Source organism: Poecilia mexicana, unplaced genomic scaffold (genome assembly GCF_051168715.1).
Source record: "Poecilia mexicana isolate PSO_F unplaced genomic scaffold, ASM5116871v1 scaffold_22, whole genome shotgun sequence".
Classification (NCBI taxonomy): domain Eukaryota; kingdom Metazoa; phylum Chordata; class Actinopteri; order Cyprinodontiformes; family Poeciliidae; genus Poecilia; species Poecilia mexicana.
Genome location: NW_028263391.1, coordinates 12,048,120 through 12,072,036, shown reverse-complemented (window position 1 = coordinate 12,072,036; position 23,917 = coordinate 12,048,120). Strand labels below are relative to the sequence as shown.

The 23,917-nt window shown below is 37.7% G+C and overlaps 1 protein-coding gene across 1 annotated transcript in view; it reads left to right on the top strand.

The window, feature by feature from the left end:
• The first annotated feature begins 20,125 nt into the window (after positions 1–20,125).
• Positions 20,126–23,917, top strand: part of alk (ALK receptor tyrosine kinase) — a 90,205-nt gene continuing 86,413 nt past the window's right edge. Inside the window, exon 1 of the mRNA XM_015008156.2 lies at positions 20,126–20,664. Coding sequence (XP_014863642.2) covers positions 20,295–20,664 — 370 coding nt within the window. The 5' untranslated portion in view covers positions 20,126–20,294. The remainder of the gene's footprint in view (positions 20,665–23,917) is intronic.

Below are 23,917 nucleotides of genomic sequence, written 5' to 3'. Positions count from 1 at the left end.
TGACCTGTCAGTTGTTTGCAACCGTTCTCCCAATCCTCCGCATATGCCTCTGCTGTAATTTTCTCGGCCTGACCCCTCTGTGTTCAGCAGCAGCTGATTACATTCCTTGCAGTTGAGACTGACATTCTAAAGCTCTAAAATTGTTTCTTGTAGCATCACTGGAACCACGTCTCTGAACAGCCTGTGTTTTTAGGAACTTTTGAGTGTTGCGTTGAGGATCCCATGCTGTCGCTCTTCAAAAGGACAACTTGCAATTGGTCACCTTAAATATCCTTTCTCATGATTTTGCACACCTGTCTATGAAGTTTGAGACGTAACGAGCAAATCCAAACGTTTTTGATGCTGCAAGTAATTAGTATTGAGCCTTTATATGAATTCAAATTCTTGTACAGTTTTTAACATTGGATTTAATTTTGTGCAACTACATGCTGCCTCTTTAAAAATGTGTTGTTTTTTTGTTTTTTAGAAGACTTGTGGTACTCTGATGTTCCTAGGAAATGAAAAATAAGTAAAATCTGTCAACATGTGTATCTATACTGAACCTCACTGTGCAGAGGTAAAACTGTATGTCAAACTAATTATTAAAGAATTGCTGCTAGAAGTAAAATTATTCTTCAGTTGTTCACATCTAGGTGTTTTTGCTTTATATTTGAGTCAAAATTTGAAAATAATGATTTTTACATTGAAATGAGCCAAATAACTGAAACTCTAAGTAAATATTTATCATCAATAAGAACAAACTGAAACCTACCAGATAAACATGACCTAAGCCAGGCTGGGTCTGGTGTCTTGATCCTCACAGAGGTTCTTTCGTTTTGTGAAACAATGTTGTGTTCAGCTTCAGCAAATAGAACGTAGATATTTATTTTGTGATGCAATAGGGAAAATCGTTAAAATTATTCACCAACAGTTCTGAAACCCAACTCAACCTCTTTCAATTATTATATTAATTGTAACAAATGTACTCTTTTTTTGTTTTTTTGTTTTTTTATTGGGATCTGTCTTGGACTCGAGACTTATTGTCCAAATGGCCACCTCTTTAAAATTCTGGCCAAAAGTTTCATTCTAAGCTTCAAGTTGACCCGATGACCCCAGATGCCATTCGCCGGGTTCTGTCTTCTGATATGACAAAGTTCATCCAGAACAACAGAATACATTACACAGCTGTCAGAAGCTGCATGTCGCTGTCACTGACTCACCTCTCTGTCCAAAATTTGCTCTCCTCTCTTAATGAAATAAAACAGTGCAAACAAACAACAAAAATACAAACCCATCATTCTTTCAGGCAGGTTTTCTGCTTTTAAAGCGAAACAGGGTTTAAAAATCCAAAAAGTAGAGCAGACCACCTTGTGTATCTGAACAGCTACAAACGCCTTTACAGGAAGAGTGGGGGAAAAAAATAACCCTTGAAGTAATGCATCACTTTTTAGTGTTGAGAAGCAATGGCCTCATTACAACCTGTTCCTTATATAATCTGCTGCAGACCTTGAAATGGAGGAGAAGATTCACTTCTGTTTATTTGGCATCAATGCACAAGAAATGCACATTAAAAAATGAAAAAAAAGCCAATTTATGTATAAAACAATTTTGTCAGTTCAATCCACTCATACAGATAAATTCAAAGTTAATCATACACAGTGCAGCTTAAATAATGCAGTGAAGTTTAGTTTATTATTCCAGCTGGTAAACGTGTCCTACCGAAGGAAACCGAGCCAATCACTTTGAATCAATGATTTTGCAGCTCCTGAATGAGCACGTAGTGACTGCAGGCAATTCATACCTATATTGATGTACCAAATAAAGCTGATAGACAAATACCTTCAAACGTGTTGCAATTTAATACAAGTGAGATCCTATAATTTGCTTCTCAACATCTTTGCAATTTTATTTTACAAGAGGTGTGCATCTTTTAATGAGGAAAATAATAAAAATGAAATTTTAGGATAGCTGATGCTCAGTTATTGGACTCGTTTTTTTTTTGTTTGTTTGTTTTGGGGGGTTTTTTTCTCGAGTCTTGCACACCAGACAAATTAAAGGAGCAAGCTGCAGAGCGGCTGTTTATAATGACTAGAATAAAGCAAAACAGAGGGGTTGTTCCTTTCATCTTCCCCTGCAGGCACATGAAGGTTTCATGGCAACTGTTCTCACCACCTATTCACTCGAAGGCTTTCTTTTTGTCACTGGGATATGCGCTCTGTCAACCGGGCCCAATTTCATTTCGTTTGAATGGCGGAGGTTTGCATTCTGTTTGATAGAAACGTGGTGCAAACATGCAGGCAGGTTTCATAGAAGATGGCAGCCATAAATTCAAGATTTTCTTTTTTCTTTTTTCTTTTTTCTGTACGGCCCAAATGATGGAAGGGGGGTTTGTAACAGCTTCTCGAAAGCAGAACATTAACTTCATTTCTTTTAAATCACATTTGCAACCACAGCGGGAGCCGGAGTATAGAATGTATTTGTCAACAAGCTTTCGCTGTAAACCTTATTGTGTCAGCGGTGTGGAAAAAGGTTATAGTGGACCCTCGCCTGTTTGTGTATTTTTCTGTGGAGTGTAACTCCAGTTGGCAGAGAAACCACCTAGTCACAGACTTTCTATAGAGAATATTTTAAATATTTGGAAATGCAGCTTGGCAAGATGTAATACCCAAATGCAATGCTACTTGACTTGCTATTGGCTGGTGTTTACAAAGCAGCCAATCCCCGATCGCCATACATTTTCTTTACTGCTGATTGACCAAAGCGCAGAGATATATTTGCTTCTGCAGTAGCACTAGGAGGATTTTCACTTTGCATGTTGATGCCGTTTCCATCCAAATTTGTAGTTTTTTAATAAACTCTTAAGAGAGCAATAGGTTTTTGAGATGTGTCTGGTTCTCTGAAGATTCATATCAGGGTGTTTTGTGCATAGATATCAAATCTTTAATCACTGACTGACCCCTCTCTGCTCTGAGAGTCCTCGGGCATCACTTTTGAGGAACACAACTCATGCTGTTGTTTTTTGCCCCATCAAGCAGCATCACTGATGGCACAAAATCTAATCATACCTTCATGAGGTGAGCATGATTGGACTCTGTTTTGGACATTTCCAGCCCTTCCCGCAACTGGGCGAGACAGACTGGGTGCTGAGATTTAATCATCTGCAAAACTACATTTCATCCATCCTTTCATTTGTTTCACACAGCAAGAGAATAACACCTCATTGCTATTTAGCACAGCCTGCTCATTCACATTTCCCTGTAAGATAAAGACGCCGCTGCCTTCAGTTCAGCTAACTTAAAGGACTTTTCATCAAAGAGTTGATTGAGATCACTTTGAAACCTAAACTTACAGTCCAAGTCTCTGTTTAGATGGGAATTGTTTTGGAAATGATGGGAGAATATTTTTAGACATCAAAATGACATTTTGCGTTTTTGAATGAAATGGACTCTCATAGTGGCGGAAAGCTTGAACGATCAATGATTCTTTATTGGCACACACTCTGTGATTTGAGAAACACAAACTCTGAGCTCTGGACAGGTTTTTATTATTAACTGCAAAATGTTTGTACTTTTGGAGCCTTTACTTACTCAAATTAACTATTTTTTGATTAAAGGCATTTCAGTATTTTTTTCTGTGGAAGTATTAAGAGGGATTTGTGCATAAAACACAGAGTTACTCCCACTGGAGCAGGCGGAAATCATTTGATCATGGATTTGTCGGTGGTGATTGTGGATTTACTCCTCATGAGTGCAGCTTATGTCATTATTCATGCAGAATACTATTGAGTTATCAACAAATAATGTCCAATCGGGCCTTTTCTGGGATTCCAAAACACATGGCTTATTTTCATCCTTCCTAAAATTATCTTTTAGTTTGATTTATTTCTAAATTCATGGTAATGAGTAAAATGTGCTAAGACAGTTTGACAAAAGCATGCTTTCACTAATAAGTACTAATTAAATTATAGTCATCAATCATAGATTCAATAAAATCACCAAGGTTATTCATTTATGCCGGTTATTACCAGGTTTTTCCACTTAGAGGTCTGAAATTACACTTAAAAGTCACTTTCTGCTTAAAGCAGTGAATCTGTGTTGATCAGCTATTACACTGAAGAAAATTTTAAATGCAGCATGTTTGTTTTTGTTTCCATTTTGTCATGAGCTGAACTCAAACATCCAAACCTTTTTCTAGAAACACAATAGATTTCCTGCAAATGTTGTTTACAAATCTGTCTTTATCTGTGTTAGTGGGCATTTCCTTGTTGCCAAGACAGTCCATCCCACCTCACAGGTGAGGCATATTAAATATTATTGCACAAATGTGCCTGAGGCTAGCCACAATGAAAGGCCACTCTGAAGTCTGCTGGTTTATCACACGGGACTATGTCACAGGTAACACAGGCTTGGAGGGAGCCTGCTGTTGGCATGCTGACCGCAGGAATATCCGTCGGAACGTTTGCCCGTGAATTTAAAGTTCATTTATCAACCATAGGCCTTCTCCAAAGACGTTTCAGAGAATTTGGCAGTAAATCCAACCAGGCTCACTACTCAGGTGTAACCACACCAGTGCAGGTCTATGTTGATGAGGTGTCTTCTATTTTAAAATCGGAGATATTTATGCTTCCTAAACTTAATTAAAGAGAGACCAGATCACATGTAGAGACCTTGATATAACAAAGCAATGATGGCACGCTGTCTGGATGGAAGCATTTTCACTCTCTGTCAGTTAACAGAGTATTGAAATAGGTAATTATTTTTTGGTATATCTTCACTCTGCAAGACTAACATAAATTGCCACCTGAATTGTTAAAAATGTCTCTAAAAAGACATTGAAGTGCCAGAGAAGCTGGGAATGAAACTCTGCCAAATGTCAAAAAACCTTTAAAAGCATTTTTGAGCAGTTGTTCAAATAAGTGCTCAACTATTACCTACTTTTGTAATGTCCGCTTTCGATGAATAAATAACATCTTCTTTTTTTTTTTTATCACAAGAACATACCAAAGATCCTGTGTAACTTAAAATCTCTTGCTGCTGATGTAGATAATGTTTAATTTTGCTGGTGGACCTCATTAAAACCAAATCGAAATGCATTCACACTTGATTTCTGCTCTCCAAGCTTTTATCCAAACACTCCCTCCTCAGAAGTCTATAATCGAAACATATTTAAACATGGAAAACTTTCCTTTGATGGGCTGAAACGGACTAGTAAATACCACTCACATATTCCCTTTTTATTCACTGTAAACATACAAGTTCACCCCCAACATGAAGAAACACTGGAGCTCTACTGCTTAAAATTCCTTCTGCTTTTTATTTTTAATGTTTATGCATGAAGGTTTTGTTGTCACAAAGACCTGCCCATGACTTGGTGCTGGGAAATGGGTCTAATAAACAGAGATGTAAGAAAAATATAAACATGTGACATGATGTCTGGGGAAAAAAAAGCTAATCTCAGGCAGGTATGGTTCTGACTTCATTAATTCAGCTGTTTGAAGGAATTCATTTTTTTATTTGTTTGTTTTGCGTTCTATAGGAGAGCAAGTTGCTGAATGTTCTCTTTCCCAGACGGGAAGCCTTTCATGTTTTAGATGTTGTTCCTGGTTCTTTTGTGACTTCCTGAATGAATCATTGAAACACTTGGAATAATCTTGCAGAAGATTATTCTAAATATCTTGCACACCAGTACCATTAAGTTTGTCAAGGCTCGTTTCGAGATGACAAGAAAAGCTGAATTTAAACACAGTTTCACAGAAGTCAACATTTCATGGCTGGCTGATGCATCCTGGTGTTCTTGGCACTTCTGACTAATGTAAAATAAAGATTTGAAGCCAATACACATAGAACCTCTATTGATCCCTTGAAGTTTGACCTTTTATTTTTCATTTATCTGCAGTGTCAGCACATTGCACTTCTGCCAGCTATACTATTAAAAAGAAAAACAGCATTTTTTTTTTTTTTTGTTTTTTCTACACATATACAGGTAAGCTGCCCATAACATATATTGTGGTCTGGTGCCACATGATAAATAAGTCAATTAGAGGAAGTTGACTTTTTTTTTCCTTTTGTTTTCAGCCATCATTCATTTCCTGAGCGCAGGGCTTCATCTGCAGCATTTTGTTGTTATTTTGTTGTTGTTGCAAAGTGAACATGCTTTAATCACAAGCGCTGTCACTCTTTTGGAGCAATTTCCCTTGGCTCTCTAAACTACCAGGTTGCAAAGTAATTGAGTTTGGGGTCATAATTAAAAAGTGCAAGGAGCCATGTGATCCAACCCCACCACACCATAACCCCCCCAACCTCTCCCGTACCTTTCATCTTTGTAATAGCTCAGCAGTGTAAAGCCGCAACGTTTTCATTACTGAATCTGGTAATTCATGGAGATCTCGCATGCTTTATGTGCCTTATAAAGTACAGCAGAAAACCTAAGAAATTGGATTTGCAGTTTAATTTAGCATCGACAAGGTGAACTTAGAAATTAGCTGAAGATCAGTCATGGAGGAAGCTTCTCTGGAGAATGAACTGCAACGTCTACATTAATGCCAGGAGCCTGGGCTGGTAGCACTGAGTCGAGTAAAATGATGCCCTCTATTATTCTTTGAAAAGAATGCGTCCTCTCATTTTTTTATGGTACCTTAAAGCCTCCAACCCTGTAACTTCCCACCTCACAGCTGCTGTGATGTTTCAATCAACGCAGTGTCATTAAAGAGCACTCCCACTGAGGAGTTGCAACCTCTGAATTATTCTGAGCCATACGGGGTGTGGGCGGAATAACACATCTGATTGTGAAGCTCCAAGAGGAAACCAACTCCTATGATCAATGGGAAAGAAATATGAAGCAAAGACAAGGGTGGAAACTACAAGAAAGTGAAATGTTCACTGAAATCAGAGTTGAACGTTACTGGATATAGGTAGGATAGATCTCAACATGCCGTTTCCATGCCACAGGTGACGATTCTGCAACTCTCTGCCTCATAGCAAAATGCCAAATAGACAAGAAATGGAAGTCATTTTGTTTGTCTTTGTAGACACTTTCTTCATGAAAGTGTGGCTTTCAAATATATATTTTAGTTGAACATATGTCTTGTGTCTGCACTTGTGTGTCTTGTAAGCAGGGCAGGATGTTCCCCCCCCCCCCCCCAAAGAAAGCTTTTCTTTTAACATTTTCTGATATGGTGAGGGAATTGGGTTTAGAAGGATGGATGCTTCTGTAAAAGCTATATTTTGTGTTCAGATGTTGTTTATTATTTATGTTCATATGACCGACAAAACACTCTGGGTGAATTGAACCAATGAAATAAACTAGGGTGCTTTTAAAAATGTGTGTGTAATATACACTTAAATTAACTGAAGTCCAACTGTTTCAAAACACACTTATTAAATTAGCTCAAATCTAACCCAAAATAGTTAATTAAGATCAGGAGCTCCAACTTTAATTTAAATTACAAGACCAAAGCACAAAGTGAACCATAAAACTTTGCTCATTTACACATTTTTAATGTAAAATATGCTAATGGTCACATTTAGCTACACTGATTACTTTTTATGATAAACTAAATAAACTGTATTCCATGGGAAAAACCCCCCAACAAATTTTAGTGATGATGTGCATCATTGGGGAAGTGAAGAATTGACCAATCACTTCTTCAGAAACACAAAAGCACACACAGGATCCATGCTTCTCTGCTGTGCAGTGATTTAAGAGATCATAATCATTATTCCTGGTGGTGACCATCAGAAAGAAAGCGATGTTAGATATTCAGTTTGGATTTTTCTTGTTGGCAGTGATGGGAAGTAATTTCAAGTAAGTAAAATTGTACCCAAGTACAATTTTCGTGTATCTGTACTTTACTTAAGTATAATGGGTACTTTCTAGTTTTACTCCACTACATTTTACAGTAAGTATCTGTACTTTCTACTTCACTACATTTCTATAAAAGTGTCGCGTGCATAGACATAATATAAGCATAGACGCCTCATGGACCGCTCCGGCGCAGGAAATACGGCGGCCATCTTGGAGCGGTATACCCTCCTACTTTGCTCAATCAAAACAGCAGAAGATGCCTCAGCACTGAGGGATATTGTTGTTCGGATCGATGGATTATTGATGTGAGGGCTCCACAGACAACGTTTCACAAGTAAGATGGACATATTATTGTGTATATATTGTGATTAGAATATTACTTTACTGTATTTATGTCCACGGCGAGATACCAGCTAATATTAGCTACAGTGCTTGGTGTAATACGGGTTCAGCCCCGCTATGAAGGCTAACTGAGATTCTGTTAATCTAAAAAAAAATAATTATTCTCTAACATTGACTTAGATTATCTGACACAAGGGCCTATATTAGAAATGAAACAATATAACACATATTATAAATCTTATATTATGTGTTATAACATTCACCGGCAAAGTTTACACAGGTGGTAAAGACTATTATTTATATTCTTTCACTCTGTCAAAAGCAAGGGTGTAGGAACGAGTCTGTCATTGGGGGGGACGCATATCGGAAACCTGACAGATCAGTAAATAGCTTGAGCAGAAATGTCAAACAATTATGCCATCAACACATCAGTAACGCGTTACTCTAATCTGACCCTTGTTTCAGTAACAAGTATTCTAACACGTTGCTATTTACAATCCAATAATCAGATTAAAGTTATGCAGTATAATGACTGTCATTCCAGGATGAACACTCACTTTAGCATTTGCCTCACAACTAGCAAGCTACATACTCTGGTAGCACAGAGCTGACCAGATTCTGATGTATCTTATTGGTCAAAATGCATTGATATAAATTGACTGGCAATTGAACAGGTTCTACTTATTTCTAAAACCAAAGTAGAAAACAGCTCATAAAATAAGACACAACAGTTTTAAACCCAATACAGCAGTTTGACCAACAAAAATAAAATCTAAAAAAACAAGTTTTGTTCTTCTTTAACATCTCTCTACATCAGTGCAACAGTTTGATCTACAAAATAAACAAAACTTATACTTTTCACGTCTAACAGACACCTGAGCTCCTCACTGTTAACTCAGTCTCACTTTCCAGCACTGCATTCAGTAACTTACCAAAGATCCATGAAAAACACTGAGGCAAAAAGACTAAATGTTTTTTTTTTCTCCTGTCATTTTCAGCCGCAAACATTTAACTAAAATATCTACAGATATGTGTTTCTGTCTCTGCCTCCCTTTGACTCTCTGCAGCCTGATGTTCCTGCATGGATTCATGGATTTACAACAGACACTACAGTGATGTACAGTGTCAGAATGTGAACTAAATATAAAAAGTATGTGTTTATCATACAGAATGAGAATTTAACTTAATTTTCAGATGTATACATTATTATACATCTCAACTCTATTAACTGTGTAGCAAAAATTTTCACTAATTTATTTTTAAACCTCTCCTCAAGCACTTTTCTTATTGTCTTCTAACCATTAACCTTATGGTGTGGAAATAATGAAAAAATATTGAAACGTTGAAAGAAATCAACCTGACATCAGTCTCCTCCTGTTCTCCTTTCTGGTTCTATTATAATTAATATAATTTTTATATCTTCACACCCTGAAACGCCAACTGGCTCTCTTATGTCTTCCCTGACCTGCTCCTCTCATAATAAAATAGTTTATTTAAAAATTAAAAACAGTTAATACATATTTCAATAAACTAAATGAAGACCTCACCAGAGCTTCTTCCCCTTTCTTCAACATTATTCTAGCACTGCTGTTCTCCTAAATATATAATATAATATAATATAATATAATATAATATATAAACACATGTTAAGTGGTCGAGTATGATCAGGTGTTGCTCAGTTTGCTGCTGTTTCAGTCTAAATCATTGTGACTAGACTAGCTAACTGTTAAAGTTAGTGGTAAAATTTTGGACATGTGACTATTCCAGAATTTAAACAGCTAAACCAAAAAGATTTAGTTCTATATATGAAAGTAAACTGACAATAAACGAGCGATATTCATGGCAACATTCCTGACAGATCGTTTACCTCCTTCAAACGGAGTTTCTGACTCCGTCTGCTGCTGCCTTTACTCTGAGCCGTTCAGAGGGGGGAGGGGCAGGAAGCGCTCTGCTGAATGCGCTGTTATCCGCCTTCAAAATAAAAGCACGCGAGTGGAAGATTTTAAAATTCTTCGCAACTGCAGTGAAATTATTGGGGGGGACGAATGTGGCTCTCTCCAATATTGGGGGGGACATGTCCCCCGCGTCCCCCCCGCTTCCTACGCCCATGGTCAAAAGTAAGATACATCCTAAATCTTCCGTTTTTGTTTTGAAAATTTCCTAAAGACACGATGTGAGGAAGAAGAGGGAGATATCTTTAAAGAGAGACGGATTCACTGCAGCACGGATGAATCTCACCGGATTTTGGACTCGTTGGCTGAAAAACATATTATATATATATATATATATATATATATATATATATATATATATATATATATATATATATATATATATATATATATATATATATAATTCAGTATTAATCATTTATTTGTGCCATTATTAATCTTTATTTATTAGTGTTTGTATAGTTATATAAATATATATTGATATTACTAAATAATTTATTAAATAAATTATGAACGGCTGTGTGCTTTGTAATATGCTCTTCATACATCGATATCAGAATATTCCATTCCTATTCTATTGTTATAGCCACTAAGCATATTTAAATATGATGAACTATGTATTAAAAACATACTTAAAAAATATAATTGTTTATAAATGTTGCTTTGATAGATGTTTCAATATGGTTTACAGTAACAAAAAAGTGTGTTATGATCGATTAAATCCGCTGATACGTCATTGTGCCTGCTAAACACATAAGGCTGAGTGGAGTGGAGTACCGCTCCAAGATGGCCGCCCTAAATCTCGTCAGCGACAATAGGCGAGAGCGGTCCATGAGGCGTCTATCCTTATATTATGTCTATGGTCGCGTGACTCGTTACATCCAAGTCGCGTTGCTCTTTTTGTCCGTTAAAATGTGACGTTCAGGGTTTTAAGGTGGCGCCGTAAAATCCAAGCAATAACGTGACTTAGTGTCTGTTGTCACCCATCGTCTCCCCCTTTACTCGCACGCGGAGCTCCAGACATGCGCAGTGGTTTCCTCTGAGCGGGAGAAGATGTCTGTCTAATCGTCAGTAATATAATTGCGCTGCATAAATCATAAGACATGGCGACATGTAAAATCAGCAGCGCTTCACTTTCACAGACGGTGGGGATTTAGTCCACCGTTTAGCGTCACTTGGAAGGAAAGCTTAAAGAAAGGTAAGCTATGTGGACGTGATGCTAGCAAAGCTAGCTGTACAGAGACACACATGCTGCATCTGCGATGAAAAAAAAAAGTTGTCACCCATGCGCTGAATTATTGTGTGGAGGTGTTGACTGAGGTGTCGCAAATATGGGACAACGCTGTGACCAAAGTCTGCATTTATATGACATTCAGGAACGATCCGATTCTTCTGGACGGATCTTTACTGATTAAATTTATTTCAGCTCAAAGTATTTAATATCTAGGTGTTTTATGGGAATGTGGATCTTTCAAATCAATTTGAGAAGCAATTTTGATAAGTAAAACTTAATTTTTTTTGTCACATAGCATGGGGTGCTGGTCTTTACTTGGTCTTGGGTACGTGGTCTTGACTACAACTCTGCTACGTGTCTCCTCGGTTGCATGTCCTTCCCCACCCACCTTATTTCAATCCCCTTTCTGTTGGATTTCTTTCAAAATAAATGCCACTAGGGGCAAAAAAAAAAGTGAAGTTCATGCTATGTTAGGACAGGAGACGAGATGTTTCCATCCCTGAAATTATGATGCATAGAATCAAGTCTAAACTATGTTACAGAGAGTAAACATAATAAAACATGCTTTATCTGTGGCATTGTTCATTAAAATGGCACATTTCTAATGTATAAAAATTAAATACGATCCGTTCACTTAATGATATTTTATTAGGGATTAGGTAATGCATTCAGCAAGTACTTTTACTTTTAATACTTAAGTATTTTTAAAAGCCAGTACTTATTTACTTTTACTTAAGTACAAATGTTAATGTGGTAATTTTACTTTTTTACTTGAGTACATTTTTGTTGGTGTATTTGTACTTTTACTTAAGTAAATTTTTTGAGTACTTTCTCCACCACTGCTCATTGGTTTTGGGGGTTGCTGTGGCTGCAACATTTGCATCAGTAAAAGGATAAAAATGTCCATACTCAGGAACCCAATCATCTTCCTAGCAGCCGAACTATTTAAGTATTTAACAATGGCTCTGAAAGTTTTTGCTTTTCTCTGAACTTTGGTTGCTTTTCTTGAATTCCCTATGCTAAGCTATGACTTTTGGATCAGTAGTTCTTTCATTTCTTCTACCCTTTAATTGCCATCATGTTTTCCCCAAAAAACTTAAATGAATCAAAACTTGAAAACACTGAACCGTCAGAAAGTGAACAACCCACATGGCGGTTCAGAGCCAAGCGTTTTGTTTTTTTATTCCCACTCTCCCAGATGGCTAAAGAGCTTCTGGTTCTTGAAGTTGTACTACTTGTGCTAGGATTACCTGCTGCCTCTCCTCTGCTTAACTGCAGATATGTGTTTTAAAATAATTCCTTCAGCCTGATAAAACTGGCTGGAGATATTGGAGTGCAGATGCGCACTGAAGTGAAGCAACCAGCCAATCAACAGTATAAACAACAAGCTCAACTCGCCTTTTTTGTTGCCGTTTTCAAAAGAGACCCATGGTTTGCTGCTTCTCTTGCTCATCATTATTCTTGTGGTTTTGAGTGGTTTGCTTGGATCCCATGAGTATCATTAAATACCTGCTCTTACTCATGCAGTCTCAATTTTTTAGCATTTTCAGAACGAAAAGCCAAGCAGTTTAGGTGTTATTTTTATTTTTTTATTGGCACTCACAGCTGAGTTTTGCTCATTTAATTTATTCCCAAAACTACCATTTATCCAATGTCAGACTTCACCTACTTTTACAATTAAAATTTATGCCAGATCAATTACACTAAGAAGATTTTTTTTTTTTTAAATTGATAAAAACCAGCAAAGCCTGTCAGTTTTTTTTTTTGGATTTACATCTTGTCCATTGGTCCTCCTCATAAATCTAATAAATTATTTCATAACTTCAGTCCTATGCACTCATTACTGACTTTGCTTCTTTTGATATATCGTTTGAACTTTGCATTATTTTTTTTCGTAAGTTTTGATTTAATTTTAGCCTTTAATTAAATTATTTGACCTTCATATGAAACAAGCTCGATTCCCCATCAGATATAAAAATGTTGTTCATTACTGTTAAATTTATGCATCGGCTCTTGAGTTCTTTATCCATTTTTTTTTTTTTTCTTAATCTGACTTTAATAACTGGATTACTTTTTCTGTAATCATCTAATGTTTCAGTAAGGAAATGACAAGAATCTTGTCATGTCAAAGATGATTGAAAAGACAGTGCAAATCTGTAGATCTTCCAACTTCCCTGCACTCAAAACTGTTTCTGTTGATAATATATTGCTCACACCTTCATTTATTGACGTCTTTAGTTTTATAAACTTTGTCTAATTCAGGGGTGCCCAATACGTCGATCGCGGAAGGTTTTGAGTCGATCTCAGCAGGTGACAATCTGAACGCCACCAGGACGCTGAGAGCAGCACTTCCTCTTCTGACGGGCTTATCAAAAATATTCACTAGGATCCTAAACGTTTGTAGCTTCATTAAAAAAGGAATAATTATTTTAAAAAAATCAACAAAACGTGTTAAAATTAATAATCTCAGTAATTATTGTTTGAACAAAGTGTTGCGCAATTCAGTGCGTTTCGGTCCCATTAACAGAAAAAGAAAAAAAAAAAAAAAGACCGACTGACGAGCAGAACAGGAGTTTAAATTAGCTACTCAACCACCGCTGTGTTCATGAGAGGTTTATTAGTAATCGAGAAATAAATATCAAACCTGGAAACCTGATATTGTAATGGACTGAATGTTGTGTTTTTAGCATAATCTCTGCTTGGCTTGCGGGCAGGAGGCGGTTGCCACGGCAACAGGTGTGCTTAAACTACAAAGAGACAGGAAGTTAAAAGGTAGGAGTGGTTTTGATTTGATCGTCATTTCGGGTTGTTTTACCTTTGTTTACCTTTGCTGTGGCTCATCACACCCGCTGTAGTTTCTGAACGTTCAATAAACAACAAACTTGGACTAATTAGTTCATTTGTGAGCATACGTCACAACAAACATCAAATAGGACAAATATATTTCATTAAGTTTAAACAAATTATACCGCTAATAATTATGTGAAATTAAATTAATTATATCCCGACTTCAGAAGATTTGCCTTTAGCTTTTCTGGGCTCTTTGGTTAGTTTCTCATATTGAGGTCATCAAACCAAATTTTAGATGTACCATGACTGACTGACACCTGCTGGCGTCAGGTTTGCAACCAGCTTCTGACTGAGAAACCAGTAACCTGCTCCCAGTGTCAGAATCTCACTGCGGAAGGAACTGCATCAGGTTTTCTGTCACTTTATTATTTCTGCTATAACTGATGCATATTTGCATATAAAATAAGTCAATAGAGTTTAATTTGTAATTTTTATGTCTTTGTGTCGTGAGGTAGATCTCAGGCAGCTGGTGAGAGAAAAAGTAGATCTTGCTCTCAAAACGTTTGGGCACCCCTGGTCTAATTGCTTTTGCGACATATCCATAGCAGACTTTTGGTAATGTGTCAAATACATTACCAGCCCCTATTGGCTGCCAAAGTTCTGTTTCTTGTTCTGTAATGCCTTTATGTATCATATTTTCTCTGAATCAAACTAAAAATGGGGAGAAGTTATCTTTGCATGGAGACTGCTTATTACAAAGTTCTTAAAAATTCAACAGTTTCAATCTTGTGCTGGAGTCGGGATAAAAAAACAAAACAAAAAACCTTTACAAAAGACATCAGAAAGTGTGAAGGGATCTATAGATCAAGAGTTTAAAATGCTGCAAGAAAGGCCAGATATAGAAGCAAACTTTAAAGGTCTGCTGTTTGCACCCTGTTGACCTTTAGACAGTTTTCAGGTTAGCCCTATTATTCCATCTAAAGTTTCTTATGTATGTCTATATCCTGTATATTTGACATGTTTTAAAGTGTTTTTTCTGGATTGTATTTATGAATCTTGTGGTTCATCTGACCAGAATTTTACTGGCAGTTTCAATGTTTTTTGTAAACCTGTCAATGCCAGCTATTTTTTTTCCTTTTATGAGCAGTCATTGTAAAGCAGGATTTTACAAGTATTATTTTTTTAATTATAACAAAAAAAACTTCTACTCAGTGTCATTTCAAGCAACAGCGAAAAACATACAATAAGCCACTTGTTCTTGAGTTATCCCTCAACTTTGTCTCTGTGTTCTTGTTTCTAGGTCGTATTAAAGTGTACACCTGGGATGTTTTTTGCCTGTTTGTTTATATTTCAGGGTTTCCTCCTCTGTAATTTGCTCGTGGCAGATTGATTCATTTTTCAGTCTGAGTAATTTATGCATCTCAGAAATGTAAGATGGATGTTTTCAGATGGGACTCGTCTGAATTCACAGTGCCTGAAAGTTGCCCTGAGTGCTATCCCAAATTCTAGTCTGTGAAATTGTAAAAGCCTGACTATTACTGTAGCCTGAGCTGGTCTTTCACACTTTACAGTGTTCATAAAGTTTCTTTATGAAACAAGAAGCATGTCTTGGGGGGGAAAGGATGCAGTGTCCCTAAAATGTGGTGCATAGTGATGCTTCCCATACTAAGTGTAGTTGAATTAGAAAAAAAAAAGAAAAAAAAGATGAATCAGAAGTCTCTCAGCATTAAGTTTTCTTCTGAAAGTAATCAAAAACTGTAGGTTTCTGCTGCGTTCTGGCAGTTCAGTTCGAGAAGGAAGGATTCATTCATCCGTAACACGCTGCGCCCTCCTGCCTAATCTGCCCTCCTCCTAACACGTCGACCTAATCCTGTTGTGTTCAGGCTGGTTTGACAGTCAAAATCAATGTGGCTCAAGTAGAGAACCCACTTCCACCAGCAGTCATGTCGGCAGCCGACTCCTCCTCCACAGCCCGGCTCGTAAGCTCTTAACCCCGGCCACCTGCGTGCGCACCTATTTGTTTGCAGTATCATTTTCAATCAGCCTCATCTTAGCGGCACTGAAAGAAAAACAAAAAAAAAACTTCTATCTGAAAACAACCTGAGTGATTGAGACACATAACAAAATCTCGTAGGGGTTAAAAATCCCATTACCATGTAAAGGAGTTTCCATTCTGTCCCATCTCTTGGTTTTATCGCAGATACATTGGACTTGAAGTTGAATGTTTGCATGTGATTGAAAGCCGTGTATTTACTTGGAGCACTTTGGCTCGAGCACCTCAGCTATCAAATAGTGCAGGTTGTCGCTCTCCTCTGTTTTGTAATGAGGTTAGTTTTGTTTTTATAATGTAAAATTCAAAGAGCGGCGCAATTTGAGGACTCCTTCGTCTGTCTGTGATTCTGAGCGAACGTGTGGACTTCAGTGCAATGCAGCATTAGCAGCTACTGCCTCAGGGTGAAAAAAATCTCAGCGTGGTGGAAAGATGAAGATGAAGTTTCTGATGAGATTTATTTTCGTTTCCCTTGACAAACAAGGTTAAGATGCAAAGTTAAAATGTGTTAATGAACTGTTAGCGCTGTCACTAAAACCCAAAACTGCATAAAATCGTTACTTTGTGTTGAAGGAAGACTTTTCTCTGCGACAGACTGGCGACCTGTCCAGGGCGTACCCCGCCTCTCGCCCGGAACGTTAACTGGAGATAGGCACCAGCAACACTCCTGACCCCACTAAGAGAAAAGGGTGTAAAGAGGGTGGGTGGATGGATGGATGGATGGATGGATGGATGGATGGATGGATGGATGGATGGATGGATGGATGGATGGATGGATGGATGGATGGATGGATGGATTTTCTTGAACTACAAGTCTTACAGTACTTTGTTTTTTATATTACGTTCCCATTTTGATTCTTAATGAAACTCTATAAACATGCCAGCCTTATTGTTCATCAAAATAATGACTGACTGAGTCACTATCTTGGCATCAAATTCAAATTAAAATGTTTAATTGGTATTTGCAAACTAATATGTATGAAATGTCCAACTGGCTAATATTTGCCAATATCCCAAGCTTCACTCCAACATCTCTGTGAGCCTGTGTTTAAGTTGATAGAAGAAATGTCCTCCTTTTCTTTCTCATATAGTCGGTCTGTCCTTACAGATGAGGCCTTGTGCTAATATAAACCAGAACCCACAAGACAAATAAACCTTAATGCGGTTAGGACACAAGCATCCCACATCCTCACTAACAAGAAAACACAGCAAATGAAAATGAAAAGCCAGACATTAGCCAGAGCCGAGCATTGAGGGAGCAGAAATGAAAAGCATTATCAAATGAGAACTGTCAAATGTGCAAAAAAGATCGTTGGTCAGTGCAGTGTTGTTTTTCTGTTGTTTTGTAAAAGCCCCATTATATACCAAGCAGCATTGTGAACAAAGGTCAGATGATTTTGAATAACCAACAAGCTGTTTACAAGACACAATGGGCCAAAAATGAGAATGACTAACATCAGCCTGCAGATTACCCGGGCACATAAATCCCACAACAAGAGCCTTTAACATTCATTTTTATTTAATTAATTTACATTTAGGACCACCTTGCTTGGATGGTCCAATAATAATGGGAATTAAATGTTTGAGTGATGTTGCTTGGCAGCTCTGCTCTGATATGCTACTCAGTTAATCAGTCCTGCATGAGCCTGCAGAGACCTAACCATGATAAGCTATAAACATAATTTAGCACTCCAGGACTTGAGGAGAATATTTCCAATAATTTAGCAGATGGAATTAAATTTTTTCACTTTGGCTCTGTTGATTTTAGTATGATCATATTTTGGATTTGTCATATACTCTTCACATGTGTCTTTGTTTTAGCCCTAGAGGCAGTTGTTTTCTTTGATTTGACCTGTGGCTGAACCCACGGTGATTTCACTAACAGCATGTACGGCACATATTGCTCAGTGCCATCATTTCAAGGTTATCATGGACACGGTGACAGCACTCACTGTATCCAGGGTTTCATTTCCTCCCTGTTATGGAGTGTAGCAGGGAGCAGGTCCAACACTGCAGAGGTGCTCAGTAACACCGCACTTTGGAGCTGCGACATCATTTCCTATTTGGTCAGCATCCCCCCCTCTGCTTTGTGCTGCGTTGGGATGATAAAAGCAGAGAGGGGAGGGTGGGGGCAAAGAGTGAAGAGAAGTGACGGCGCAGAGGTGAGAGCGATTGGGGAAAACATGGAGAAGTTAGAAATGTTGGGTTGGAGCTTAGGCGTTTGGGAAATAAGAAAGAATTCACAACCTGTTTGTGTGTGAATGTGCATTTGTATTTGCTCGACTAACAAAGCATAAAATAAGCTCCGCAACAAACACAGGCAGCTTCCTATTTCCCAGTGCGCTCATCATAATTGAAATGTTGGGTTATGCTAAGTTCTCTCAGCATAACAGAGCAAACCATTTTGAGACCCTTTAAAGTCTTTACCAAACAGGAAAACATTTCCATATTTGTTCCTTTGTAGTTTTGCATCAATTGTAAAAGACAAATCTAGCCTTAAAACATAAATATTTGCTTTATTATGAATACCATGGCGTTTAACTTTTAGGAAGTATTTAGCTGAGTGGCATAAAGAGAGAATTAATCCTGGTCATCATTCCTCCTCCATCATGACTGCCAGTTGTTATGTTTGATGCTGATTTGCTGTGTTAGGTTTTTTTCTTAACATTGTGTTGTGCATTACGTTCAGACATCTCTGCTCCGGGTTCATTTATCAAAGTGACATTGTTCCAGAAACCTTGAGGTTCAGTCAGATTAAACTTTTCAAGTTTGTTTGTTCTTTATTTTTTTAAATAAAGAAGGATCTTTCTCCTTCAGTACTTATCATCAGTTTGTCCTTGTGTACTCTTTTTATAAATTTTCTGCCATATTGAGGCTAATTTCACTCAAACAGTAAAACAGCACAGGCGAGCTTAAGGGTTTCTACACCGATTCTGCACGTTGACTTTGTCTAATAGAGAATGACGACGGGAAATCTGTTGAATGTCTTTCTGCACTTGAGACTAAGTTATTTTTATTATGTCTTGATTTGTAAAAATCTCAATTAAAAATGTGTTTTATTTTCTATTTGCCGTTTCTGTTTTTCATCTCTTGCAAGTAAATACAAGTTTGTTTAAAATTTAATCCCTTCTGTTTGTTTGCGTCCACTGCTGATGAATTTTAAATGCACAATAGTCAGTAATCCTGATCATGAGCCAAAAACACTCGAAATGACCCAGTGCCATAACTGAAAATATAATTTGTTGTGCGTAATTTTACTTATCTGCAAGCTAAGAAAACACATGAAATATTTAGTTTGTGCTAAGCTTTTATTATTATTATTATTTTAGTTATTTGAAGCAACTATGTTAGCTCGTGCTTCAAAAATACCCAAATCAGTGCGAAACTGATTTGTTTGGGGAAAACGTAGGATGGGAAATCTCTCAAAATTGTCCACCATCTGATACAGTTAAAATATACAGACACCTCTTTCTCTCTCTCATGTTTAAAAAGACGAAAAACATAGTAGGACTTTAGTTGTTAGAGTTAAAGTATGTCCTAAAATTAGCACAAAAAAAACCCCTCACTTATTTTGATTTTTCAACTGTATTTTTTGTCTGTGAGGATTTGATCCCTGAAGCGTGTAATATGTGACTAGGCATTTGTGACTCCTGTAATATGAAGATAATTCTGGCTACCGGGAGCAGATGGTCATGGTCAGCCTGCAAATGCCTGGTAAACCAAAACCCCCCAAAAAAATCTCATCAGTGAAATGTGTTTACAGGAGTCTGCTTATATTTAATGCCTTTATTCGAAACTGAGGGGATGGGCAGCAAACGGGGGGGAGGAGAAAAAGAGGAAGACAGGGAGGAAGAGAGAGAGAGAGAGAGAGAGATTGTTGATGAGCTCCGAGGCAGAGAGAAATCAACGCAATTTGCTTAATAAAATTAGAGCCAGTTGAAGTGCACAAAGCCCGCCACTGGTGGAGGAAGGACGGCATTCAGTGCAGCACTCTCTCTCTCACACACACAGAAAACTTCACCTGAGTGTGGTGGTGGTGGTGTTTCTCGGCTTGCACACCTGCTGCCCTTTTCCTCTTTCAAGTCCAGGCACAGATCACTACCTGAACTGGATTATCTTGTGAGGTGGGCTTTGAGGGTGGGCTATGCATCAGCAGACAAAGGAAGAAGGGGACCCTCCCAAAATGGAAGAGGATGAGGAAGTCCCAGTGACGACTTCCAGGGAAGCCCTGGACAGTCCTCCCTCTGAGCCCCCGGGAGCCTCCACCGAGCCGGCCCAGACCCTGCTGACGCCGAACCCTCACAGATGCTGCCGCTGTTTCTGTCAGCCGTGGTGTCTGCTCATTGCACTGACCCTACTCCTGCTTTCTCTCCTCGGCAGCTGGGCAGTGGTCCACCTCACCCTGCGCACCAACAGGGGGTCTCCTTTTCGGATCTCAGCCAGCTACGATCAGCGGATCCCCCATGATGATACTGCCACAGTCGAACCTCACTTCACCACCAACTGCACCATGGGTAAGTACGGCGAAGCCTTTTATTTTATTTGGAAAAGCTTTTAATATTGTTTGTTTAAAAATGTATTCAGTAGAAAAGTGTGGGAACTCTTTTTGAACACGTCCAATCACGATGTCCTTCAAGAGTTGGTTCTTCATGTGTGTGTGTGTGTGTCGGCTAAATGTGTCTCACATGTCTGCACCGTTCCCAAATCTGCTCAAACATGTCTGGAAGTCGCACAGCTTACTTTCTGTGATTTTTAACTTCATTATGCCGTGTTGTGCAATGAAATGCGTAGACTGGTCAAGGCTCAGATAATATCCTCCTCTGTCAACCTAAAATTCTCCCAAATTGAATTAATATAACTGATTCAATTTCCTCTGAACTAGACACAGAGACACAGCAGCTTCCACTTCAACATGTAATGGCTGCATTTTTAAGGTCATAGAGGTGAAATCCCCATTTCCTATAAGCAGAGTTTAAAAGATGCAAATGGATTTCAGTTGTTAAATTAATTAAACAAAGCATTGTATGCATTTGCAATACTCAGATGCCTTTGCCACATGTTTTGTTTAATGTGTAGATGCATGAGTTGCCTCAGTGAGTACATCTAAGTTCGAAAATGACAACTTGTTTACCAGACAGAATGAGAGTCTCCAGAACTCGGCTACAAAGGAGTAATGAAGTAAAGATAACCAACCAAGGGCTTCTTATCATGAGCCAAATTAAATTTTGAAGCTGGCAGCAGAGCTCAGGAGATCCCTACAAGGATATAAAGTTGTTTACAAACTTGTTATTACATTGCCGTGCATTACTTTTGCCTAGACATTTTTATGTGAAATGCTCTTGCAATTTGACATTCATTTATAAACACAGTTTTGAGTTTAGATTTTTAGACAGGCTGATCAGTTTAAGCTTCAGTAAAATCTGCAGCACTACAAGTGATCCATTTCATTTTCTGTGGAACCTCTTTCGTAATTTACAAGCTCTCACTGCTGCTACTTTTATGTTAAAATGGCATTGTGTTAGTGGCACGGGGTTAATCTTGCAGAGCACTGAGCAGTCTGCAGCTGACATTGGATGACAAGCAGGGTGTCCTCCACTCAGTTAGTCCAGAAACAGATCAGCGTTATCAAAACATGTATGATTTCCATCTGATTCAAATTAAAAGTCAAGTAAATCCGAATGCAGTCCACACCTTAATTTTAGAGCACCCTTAGCTACAGGCCATTAGGGAGAGAGCTGTTAAAGGTGGAGCTAGTCATTAATTACAGTGTTCAGTACGAAGTTCTTCTGTAAGTTTTGTCTGCATGTGATTAACTGGGACTGCAAAGCGAACAGCTTATTAGCAGAAATACCCATGAATCACAACACTGGGAGCGAGCTAATGTTAGCGTCACTGCATGATTTGTCCTGGAAGCAAGATGAGTGCTGTTAGCTCATTTGAGCATGCGGTAAAAGAAATACTTTGAGGAAGTCATTTCTTTCTTTGTTTTAGTTTCTATTCATTGAGGGAATTATAACAACGTACTGGAAAGTAGATCCTTTAAGGGGAAGTCATATTTTAAATACTGTATAAATAAAAAAGTTACACTTTGTAAATCTACATTTTAAATAATGATATCAAAAGGTATATATTATGTGTTTTGTATTGAAACCATTAACAGGACATAATTTAGGACATAATTAAGAATAGAAATAAGTATTTTCTGGACTCTATCCTAATCAAGTGAAGCACATTGAACAGCGATCCAGAAGTATTTCTTTCAGCACATGCACAAATAAGCTATTGTGAGAAACCTTAAGGTTTGACCCAAGTCAATCAGTTCTAAGTTAAAGGTTCTGGAGCGGTCCGCTTGGCACAGACCACAGCAGAGTTCACTTCGACTGAACCAAGGTTTAGGTTTGCAGGCAGACCAGAGTTCGCTTTTTTTGGTCCACATCAGAGTTTGATTATGCATTCACATCTCCCCAAACAAACCAGACTTACCAGGAAAAGAAACTAGAGATTGATTAAAGTGGACTGAACAGGCCTGGTGTGAATGCACTCTAAATATCTTAAACATAATGGTGCCCATTACAATTCACTGGGACAACCTGGTATTAAGAAAAGGCATTATCTGATCAGTACTCATCTGTCAGATCTAGTAAATCATAATCAGCGTTACAGAGGAAGGTGGGTCTGCAACACAGCAGCTCTGTTTCACACCATCAGTAAAAGCATGGTACAGTAGTTTCACACATCTGCTTTGTACTTGAACACTTTAATGAGATTAATGTTGTATTTCATTTATGTATTTTGTCAAACTAACACCCATAAGAAATTGACAGAATTCTGTTAATACTTACAGATAATAAAAAAAAAAAATTTATATTGTGGAGAACTTAAACCTGCGGAAATTTGAATAATAATTGAAATAGGGTGATTTTTTTTATTACTATTATTATATTAACACAGTGAGGGTTTTTATGACTTACTTCTTTTAACCTAAAGGGAACAGATGATTGAAATTAACACCGACAGCAAAACAAAGCAGAGCTTCACTCGGTTAACTCTTAATTCATGTTGGCCTTTGAACAGTCTAATCTTTTTAGTGTTTTTGGCTCCTAAGACAAAAAATGCAAATAAGATCATCATCTAATCATGATTATAATTCCACGGACCTTCTGAAAACAGTAATCTGTTGTCCTTGGACTCATGACAGGAAATGCCAATTAGCCACCATTTATCTGATGAACTAAAAAAAGCTGTTCTTAAACGAGTTCACAACTTATTTGAGATTCAAAGAAAATCACTAAAGGGATGAGTTACTGCTAAACCCAAGTTCAGCTCATAATGATGACAAGAACATGTTGTTATGGTTATTTAAACTTTATCATAATTGAAGAGGTATCTGAACATCCCACCTCGGGCATTTTGCAGTTTGAAATTAGGAAATTCTAAAATTAAATTAGGTTAAACCTTTATGTGCTTTGGATTATCTAATTGAGGCACAACGGGGGATTTTCAAGAAATCTGAGAGACACGATAGTAAAGTTAAAGCATCAACAAGTTCAGAACTGGTTCCCCCAGAGGGATTTGGGATCCTGACGTGCTTACTAGAGATGTATGAATGCAGATTACATTAACTATTTCTTTAGGCTCTAAACCTTAATTATGGGGATCAAACTCAAATCTGTAATTTGCACTATTTCACACTGTTCTGTTCTTTTTGATGTCATTTCTAGAGCTTTTTTTTAGGCTGTGTATTCTATTGACAGACAGTGCAGCCAA